Source organism: Nicotiana sylvestris, chromosome 1, assembly GCF_000393655.2.
Source record: "Nicotiana sylvestris chromosome 1, ASM39365v2, whole genome shotgun sequence".
In the NCBI taxonomy this organism is placed as follows: Eukaryota; Viridiplantae; Streptophyta; class Magnoliopsida; order Solanales; family Solanaceae; genus Nicotiana; species Nicotiana sylvestris.
Genome location: NC_091057.1, coordinates 158,288,956 through 158,297,562, shown reverse-complemented (window position 1 = coordinate 158,297,562; position 8,607 = coordinate 158,288,956). Strand labels below are relative to the sequence as shown.

Below are 8,607 nucleotides of genomic sequence, written 5' to 3'. Positions count from 1 at the left end.
TCCCATATTTGACACAAATATTATTTAATAGCTGACGACACAAATCAAGATTATTCCTTTCTGATGTAGAAGATCAGACTAAGCTGCAACCACAGAGCATACTCAGACAGAACCTTGACTCAGTTACCAAGATAAATCTTTTCTGATGTGGAAGATCAGACTATGCTGCAACCACAGAGCATACTTAGACAGTACCTTGGCTCTGATACCAATTGTTGCGGAAGCCAAATGTATATAGTGTGAATAAGTCACAACTACTATACCAAAAATTATGACAGCCACCAAATAATAAATAAGACAATAAAGCAACAATAAAGGGAACACCAGAATTTACGAGGTTCGGCTAATTTTGCCTACTCCTCGGACACAACCAATATTTTATTTCACTCCAAAAATACAAGTGAAATAATACTAAAGAGAGAAATACAAATGCCTTAAACAGATGAGAAGGCAAATGAGAGGTGTGTTTAAATCCTAAATATTAAGCCTTCTTTTATAGGGGAAAAATCCCCCCAACCCTTCTTTTCCCACCGATGTGGGACAAAAGATTTGCCAAATTCAACAAACTATACATGAAGTATGAAGAAATCATTTTGACCAAATAAAGAGAGCTCAACCTGTAGTACACAAAATGCTATTACTTGTGTTTGCTCTAGAGTAAGATATTTTGCAGAACAACATTTTCGTTGATATAATAATTTTCGTTGTTTGGTGATGTAAATGTATTTTTCAAGGAAAATGTTCACTGAGGAATATGACTTGTGCTATTGGCGCTGTCTTTTTCCTCCGCAATGATCTCCATGTTAAGGAATTTGAAAGCATATGCGGGCTAAGTAAATCAATAGGCAGTCTTGGTCACAACCAATCTGCATTTTTTCCTTCTTCTATACACTTCTCAAAATACATGCATCAAGACTTTACACAAAGTTATGACAAAAGTTGCATTAAAAGGCTGAAAAATTATATTCCCCTCTTTATATTCCTAATTGGAGGGTGCAAGTCATGCAATTTCGTAGTTTACACATATTAGTGTGCGCAAGTTGAAAGAGTAATTTCCTTGGATTATTATCCAAGTTTATGGGAATATTCTCTTACTATTCCTTTTTTCTTTACCGAACTCATTTAATTTTTGATAATAAAACTTATTTTTCATAAATTGTGTGACCTTCAAAGAAAAAGATACATGATTTTCTCCAGAGAATATATTTCACTGAACTTCAATAACAAACTCCTTTCTTTTTTTTTTCTTTTTTCTTTGTTAATTGTTGGTGACAAGTTCCACTATGGTTCATGTATTTGCATACATATTAAGAACTATTTGACTAAACCTCAATATTTTATAGCATATAGTCAGAGACTATATGTCACATGAGAGAAAATAAGAGTTGTAAGCACGTCTACCACTTTCCTCTTCGTTAGAGAATGATTCATCCCCTTCTCCTATTTTTATACTATTTTCTCCAATTGCTACATAATTATGTATTATTTTTTCCTCACAACTCCATAATTATTTAGATGGTTTATAAAGATTTATTCACATGCCTCATTGCTTAACTCCCGACAACAGTAACTACCCTCTTATATGAAATATAGGCGCTTGTCTGAGAATTCCTACTTTGTTATTTTCTTTTTTCTATTTTAATTTTTATATTTTTTCCGTGTACTTTTGAATGGGATTTGCATATAATCCAACGGTTCGAGCCGTGGAATCAGCCATTGATGCAAGTATCGGAGTAGACTGCCTAATTCACACCCTTTACAGTGCGGCCCTTCCCCGAACTCTACGTGAATACGGGATGCTTCGTGCACGGGCTGCTTTTTTTTTTCATATAATCCAACCTCTCATTAGATAAAAAACATAATTTCAATAGAAAATTAGTGGTGAAAGTCTAGTTACCCTAATTGCGCCTTAATAATTATTTTAATTCTTGGTAATGTTTTGTATTGACTTTAATTGCATCTTAATAAATTCTTTATTTCTAAAAATCATCTCATAAATTGTGCAAATTGGTAGCCAATAACTCATTTTTGTAGTTTGCCTGTGGGCCAAATCACAGGCTAATAACAATATCACATCTAATTAACTAATTAATAATCAACTAAATTCCAGCATATCTCTAATTTTAAAGCTAATCCAAACTTATCGTAATTTATCAAAAACCGCCCCACTAATTCAAATTCCTTCAATCCAAGCGGACTTGCTATCATTCTCTTAAAATCCCATTTTTCTGAGTAGGAATTTGATTATCAAATTGTAAGAACTAAATTGAAGACAAAATTCTCTATCTTCTTTTGTCTTTTTAAATTCCCATCAAATCTAATTTTAAATTCATATTGACCTTACCAATACAGCCTTTGAGTTCAAGGAAGCATCCAACGGACCAGCTCATTCGTGTGTACAAGACTAATATATTTATAATGCACTTGAAAAAAATATATAATAATAGAAATATTAATTTACATTAAATATGTATAAAACCATGTATTACTATAATCTTACTACCATATAATGCATGCCTCATTGTACATTTTCAAGAAAAGCTCAGAACTTTATGGCCAATTCTGAAAACCATTTTCAGCAAAAGGGTGTTCTTTGTTTGATTGCATTTTGATCAGACGGTCAAGATTTGATTTTGTTCTTTAGATAAATCAGATTTCTTTTTGTAAATAGAAAAGAAGAAGATTTAAGGAGGGAACAGTTTCAAACTGCCTTCAGTATTAGCTTTGCCTTCAACTGTTCAAATTCAAAAATCTGTGACTGCTAAAAGGTAACATAAAAGAATAGTTTACCGTTAGCTTTAGATGTTTAAATTTCAGTTTTGTTTTCATTTTCAAGACTGCTTTTGTATACAAAACTTTGCTGCATATTTCAGAGAGCTATTTAAAGTTGCAGTTAACAATGACACATGCTATTTTCTTTTTGCTTTTGTCCAAAAAGAGTATAAAACATTGTACTTTATCTTTTTGCTGTAGATTCTGTTATTTTTAATTTCAGTTTAGTTCCCGGGTAGTTAAAAAGCTTTTGGATTTGAAAGAAGACATCAATTTTCTTGAAACTTTAACTTACAAATCTTGAAACAACTTGTGGCATTTTGTTGATTGTTTTGCAGATTTGACCAGAGAATTTATAGCAAGAGAGGGTCAAAATGGAAAATATATCAAGTCCTGATGAAAGTCCTGATGTAGGATATGGATATCAACCATCACCTTCTTCTGTGGATGATCAATCACCTACTGAAACAACAGGTTTTTCGACGTTGAGTGGCTATTCTTTTGCCTATTGCAGAACAAACTCAGAGACCTCAGCTTTTTCTGAACATACAGATGAAAATAGTTGGTCCGAAACAGGCTCTCCTATGAGCTCGCGAGGCATGAAATCTCCCACCCGTGCTGTTCTTTCGAGACTAGGAATGAGACAGCACAAGTCTATTGCAGATGATCCTGAAACAATAGATTTAGGTAAGTCAATAAACTAAATTGGATTACAAGTTTAACTTTCATACATGATTTTGCTAACTTTGGTATCGAAAACTTTGTAGAGCTTGAATTGATGAAGGAGAGATTTTCAAAGTTGTTATTGGGAGAGGACATGTCAGGAGGGGGAAAAGGGGTTTCAACAGCAGTGACAATCTCAAATTCTATCACAAATCTTTATGGTAAGTTTCTCAAATAGACATTCTAAATCCCAGTTTCATATGATTCTTGTTTCTATTTTTTGTTTACTGATTGGTGTTTTCTTCTTCAGCATCTATGTTTGGTCAACACCAAAGATTGGAACCTTTACATCCTGACAAGAAAACAATGTGGAAGAGAGAGATGAATTGTCTCTTATCTATATGTGATTACATTGTAGAATTTGTTACAACATCACAAAAGTTACAAGATGGAACCATTGTTGAGGTAAAAACTCTTTTAGCAGAAGATTTACTCTCTTTTCACTTTTGCATATTTGAGAGTTAACACAATGACAACTACTTTTAGGCATTGACAAGCAGGCCTAGATCAGATATTTATATCAACCTTCCTGCACTGAGAAAACTCGACGCGATGCTCCTGGTAAGACCACAACTAAAATCTCCTCAAAATCAAAATGTTCATTCAAAATCAAGTTCCATTTTATGCAACATGAAGCTAAAAATGAGGTTTTTTATAGGAAATCTTGGACAGTTTTGAGGCAACTGAATTCTGGTATGCTGAGCAAGGAAGTATGTCAAGTAACTCAACACGTGCTGGATCGTTTAGGAAGATTATTCAGGTTCAGCCTCAACCTCAGCGCAAAGAAGAGAAGTGGTGGTTACCAGTTGTTTGTGTTCCTTCTGGTGGAATCTCCGAGAAGGCAAGGAAGCACTTGAGACACAAGCGTGACTGTGCCAACCAAATTCATAAAGCAGCAATGGCCATCAATAGCAGCATTCTTTCTGAAATGGAAATCCCAGAATCATACATGGCATCACTCCCTAAGGTACCTTCTATTGAATAATTCTTGATTAAATGAATAACATACTCAAAACATAATACACAAACATAGGAAATTGCAGTACTAATGAGGAGATAATTTTGGTACAGAGTGGAAAGGCGAGTGTTGGAGACTCAATCTATCGCCACATGTATTCAGTGGAGAAGTTTTCCCCAGAACATCTCCTTGACAGTCTAAACATAAGCTCTGAACATGAAGCACTTGAACTTGCTGACAAAGTTGAAGCTTCAATGTATACATGGAAACGTAAAACATGCATGCCTCACTCGAAATCATCATGGGTCATGGTAAAAGATCTTGTCTCTGAAGATCGAACTGATAAAAATCATGTCTTAGCAGAACGAGCAGAAAGTTTGTTGTTTTCTTTGAAGCAAAGATATCCTGAACTTTCACAAACAACATTGGACACAAGCAAGATCCATTTCAATAAGGTAAAATTCCAATGAATCCATGACTTGAATACTTGATCGAACAATGTAATTGTTAGGCCTTACACATGAAGAGATAAGTGAACAAAAATATATCTACTGATTGTTGCAGGATGTTGGAAAGGCAATCTTGGAGAGCTATTCTAGAGTATTGGAAAGTTTGGCGTTCAACGTTGTTGCTTGGATTGAAGATGTGCTTTTTGTAGCTAAGACCATGAAAAACCAAGAAGAGTAGGGACAGCAGTAAGCAAAGCCATTTTTATTTCTGCAAATAGGATTCAAATTTCAGCTCCTCCGGAAATACAGTTAAACTTCCTGTAACAAAGGATCATTACTGAATAGAATAGCACCAAGTCGAGAACTTGAACAGATGGAGGATCAAATTCACTACGTGATAACCAAATTGATTCTGTAATTTGAGACAAGTATTCAAACTTGGAAATCTGTTTTTATCATGATTTTGCATATTATATTTTATATCCAAGAGCCAAATTCTGTAGTTTTCTATTCTTTATCGTTATTTTCATTCCTTAGATCCTCCAATGAGGCATTTTAGGTCCCTTCCATCTGCATTTTGTCAGGAATCATATGTTCGCAATACAAATGCCAACAGATTACCATCTGATTTGTAATAGCGGGAAAAAAGAAATAATAGCATACACTCACAGGGAAAAAAAGGAAATAATAGCTCGTTTGGTATAATCCCGGGATTATATTTGAGATAAGTTTATCTCATGTCGGGTTAGAATAAAATCGTGGTATAACTAATCCCGAGATTGTAGTATCTTTTATACCCTTGGGATGGTGGAATAACTAATCCCGGGATAATTAATCCTGGAATAACTTGTTTTCCAACCAAACGACCCCTCAAAGAATTCTTTAAGCCTCAGAAACTGGAATTGTTTTTGATAAACGAGAAGTTAAAAAAAAACATACATATTACTTGAGCATATAGCCCAGTGAGGATTATCATTCACCAAACTACTGTCATAAGAACAGTTTCTTGATTCCCTACTTAGTATTTAACTAGGGGAACAAAAAGAAAAAAACACTAATCCGCAATTCAGGATCAATTTTCCACTGCTGAAAGCAAGTAAAACAATACCATATGTATTTCTTGGAAATAAAAGACCTAAAAGGATCATTTTCATCATCATCATCATCCTAAGCCACAATAGACAGAATTTATATAAACATTGGAAAAAAGGACTACCATTTGTTCACAGATTGGAACTTTATAGTATAATATTTATGCTGAAAGATTAGAGCTTTTTACACATCAGTCCAAGAACCAGTTCTGAGGCTCATTGGTCTCATTGGCCTAATTTTTGATGAAGACTTAAAAGCTTCAACCAATGACTTGCATTTAGCATTGTCCCCTTTGTTTTCCTCCAAACATTTCTTCAATGCTTCAATATCAGCCACAGCCACCTTCTTCTCTGCAACCCCACTCTCCTTTTTCTCATCATCATTATCCATTTCTTCAAAATTCAACCAAGAAAATCCAAAAAAGAATCACTAGAAATTTGAGATTGAACTCTATATACTACTAATAGAAGTGAAAATTGATCATGGAAATTTGAGAGTCAACAAGTAGTACAGTGATGAATTGTGTGATTAAACTGCAAAGAAGGAGCATAGGATTTTTGTGGCAGCTTCTGTTTTGGTTGTTTTAGGGAGTTTGGGAATCTATTAAAAGTGGGACCCTGCACAGAGGTGATTGACATGGATCTGATCACTTGCTGACTTATTCAGTCACAAGTGTACTTTGAGGTGAATATCTGTCTAGTTTTCTTTTACATAAAATTTACAGTATATTTAAGTTATATGCTATCATTATAATTTAACAGATCAATCTATAATGTAAAAAATTTATACCGGTATATATAACTTAATAATAGTTATGTTATGTACTATTTAAAGAACTATTGCAGGTTTAAGATAAATAAATAAATAAATAAATATTTTCTTTAACAAATCAAACTTCTAGAACACGAAAATGTCGTTGTTTTAAAGCTTATGACCATCCATCACCAAACTACGCTCACACATTAAGAGCTTCTTGCATATAAAATATATATTTTTATTAAAAAAACTTTACTACAAGTTTAAAATTTTAATTAAGAGGATTAGCACAATTCTACAATCTTTTGATTTATTATTGTGTGGTGGCTCTATTTCATTATATTCCGTCAACATCTCAATTCCATTCATTTAATATCCTTTTGGTGTTATTGACATAACATATGTCGTTTCTAGTATATCTCTTTCTATTTACTTTTTATATACGAAAAAAAATCAGTTTATATTGTGCCGCTGCATTAGCATTGGGTAGACCTTACGCAACCCAATGTCACAAAGTTCTATGCTAGAAAACACAGATTTACTGTGTTTAATCATTCGGTATTGAAATTTCACTCGACTACACAAAAGGGGTAAAGCGTGATACCACAACTGGATGTGGGGTGTGTTTTCTTGCTCCCACAAGAATCCATATAAAAAGCACTTTTGGTCTACCTTGGTTTAAGTTTCAGAGTTCAGTTACTGTTTTGCATGTACGTATCACGTTAAAACAGGATTTGGTCTTTTTTCTCCTTTTGTAACAACACTTGCGAGATTCTGTCATCTTTCTCTAATCACCTCTACCTTTTTTCATGTTTTCAGTTGCATATTTCTTTTTACTTGTTAACACAAGATTCTAATCTAAAAGAATAAAAGTAAAATAATATAGAAGCAGTTGCATGCAAATTAGGACACGAAGAAATACTTACTTGTTGAAGCCATGATAATTGATACTCAATACTCAGACTTCTTCTTGGTATTTCGCTTCCCGATTTTTATGTTTCACTTCGTCAAGTTGTGCGACATCATATATTTACATAACTAAAGGTGTCACTGACCTATCCAAACCTAAATAAGATAGGATAACTTCATTACCACCCCCATCATGATCAGGAGTCTGAGTTGATGTCTACATTATTATCAAATATAGCATGTTTGGCCAAGCTTCTCCAAGATCAAAAGTGATTATTTCTCTCTTAAAGTTGAGGTATTTGGCCAAGATTTTAGAAGTAGAAAAAATATTTTTTAAGAAGCTAAAAAAAAAAAGCTTTTCCCTAGAAACTGAAATTGTTTTTAAAGAAATTATCGAAAAGTTATACATGCCAATATAATCCTACCCAATTTAACCTAATATTTAAGTATTCTGTATGCAATTCTCCTAGTGTAAGTATCTCTTTTTATTTTTAGGATAGATTTTTAATGTATGACCGGTAACATTTAGGATGAATAGTTTTATGCTTATTCAATAATGTTTCGATATACTTAAACCATTGAAAAAATAAAATACTTTCAATTTTATTTTCATATCTCACGTAACTAAAATACATAATTATAGTCTTTCATAATAAGTATTTTGAATTATTTATCTACTTCAATAGTATTAACTATTAAGTAAATCTTTTATCTCTGCTATTTGGTTCATCCGTATAATAGAGTAAAAAATACTCTCTCCATTCTTTTCCTTTTTCCAACATGGACCCTTCCATTATCACAACACATATCCTGCCGAAACCACCTGGCAAGCCCAACCAAATGGACGTTGAAATGCTTCAACCAACTCACTCCTATAAGGAAATGCTTTTAGATAAACCAGCAATCCAACAAACCGAATATTATGAAAATGACATTCCCACAAATCCA

The 8,607-nt window shown here is 33.3% G+C and overlaps 1 protein-coding gene across 1 annotated transcript; it reads left to right on the top strand.

Moving 5' to 3' along the window:
- Positions 1 to 3,146: 3,146 nt before the first annotated feature.
- On the top strand, positions 3,147 to 5,382 carry LOC104210316 (rop guanine nucleotide exchange factor 2). Its single transcript, XM_009759183.2, has 7 exons — positions 3,147 to 3,459; positions 3,540 to 3,656; positions 3,746 to 3,900; positions 3,982 to 4,056; positions 4,154 to 4,462; positions 4,567 to 4,908; positions 5,018 to 5,382. Exons 1-7 carry the CDS (start codon positions 3,147 to 3,149, stop codon positions 5,138 to 5,140), a joined length of 1,434 nt encoding a protein of 477 aa, XP_009757485.1. The 3' UTR covers positions 5,141 to 5,382.
- Positions 5,383 to 8,607: the final 3,225 nt, after the last annotated feature.

What these genes read in the sequence shown, in the direction of transcription:
- LOC104210316 (XM_009759183.2), top strand. Translation starts at nt 3,147, where the DNA reads ATGGAAAATATATCAAGTCCTGATGAAAGTCCTGATGTAGGATATGGA. An exon ending in AAGATGGAACCATTGTTGAG is followed by an intron (nt 3,901 to 3,981) that starts GTAAAAACTCTT and finishes AACTACTTTTAG; the next exon opens with GCATTGACAAGCAGGCCTAG. An exon ending in GCAAGATCCATTTCAATAAG is followed by an intron (nt 4,909 to 5,017) that starts GTAAAATTCCAA and finishes TGATTGTTGCAG; the next exon opens with GATGTTGGAAAGGCAATCTT.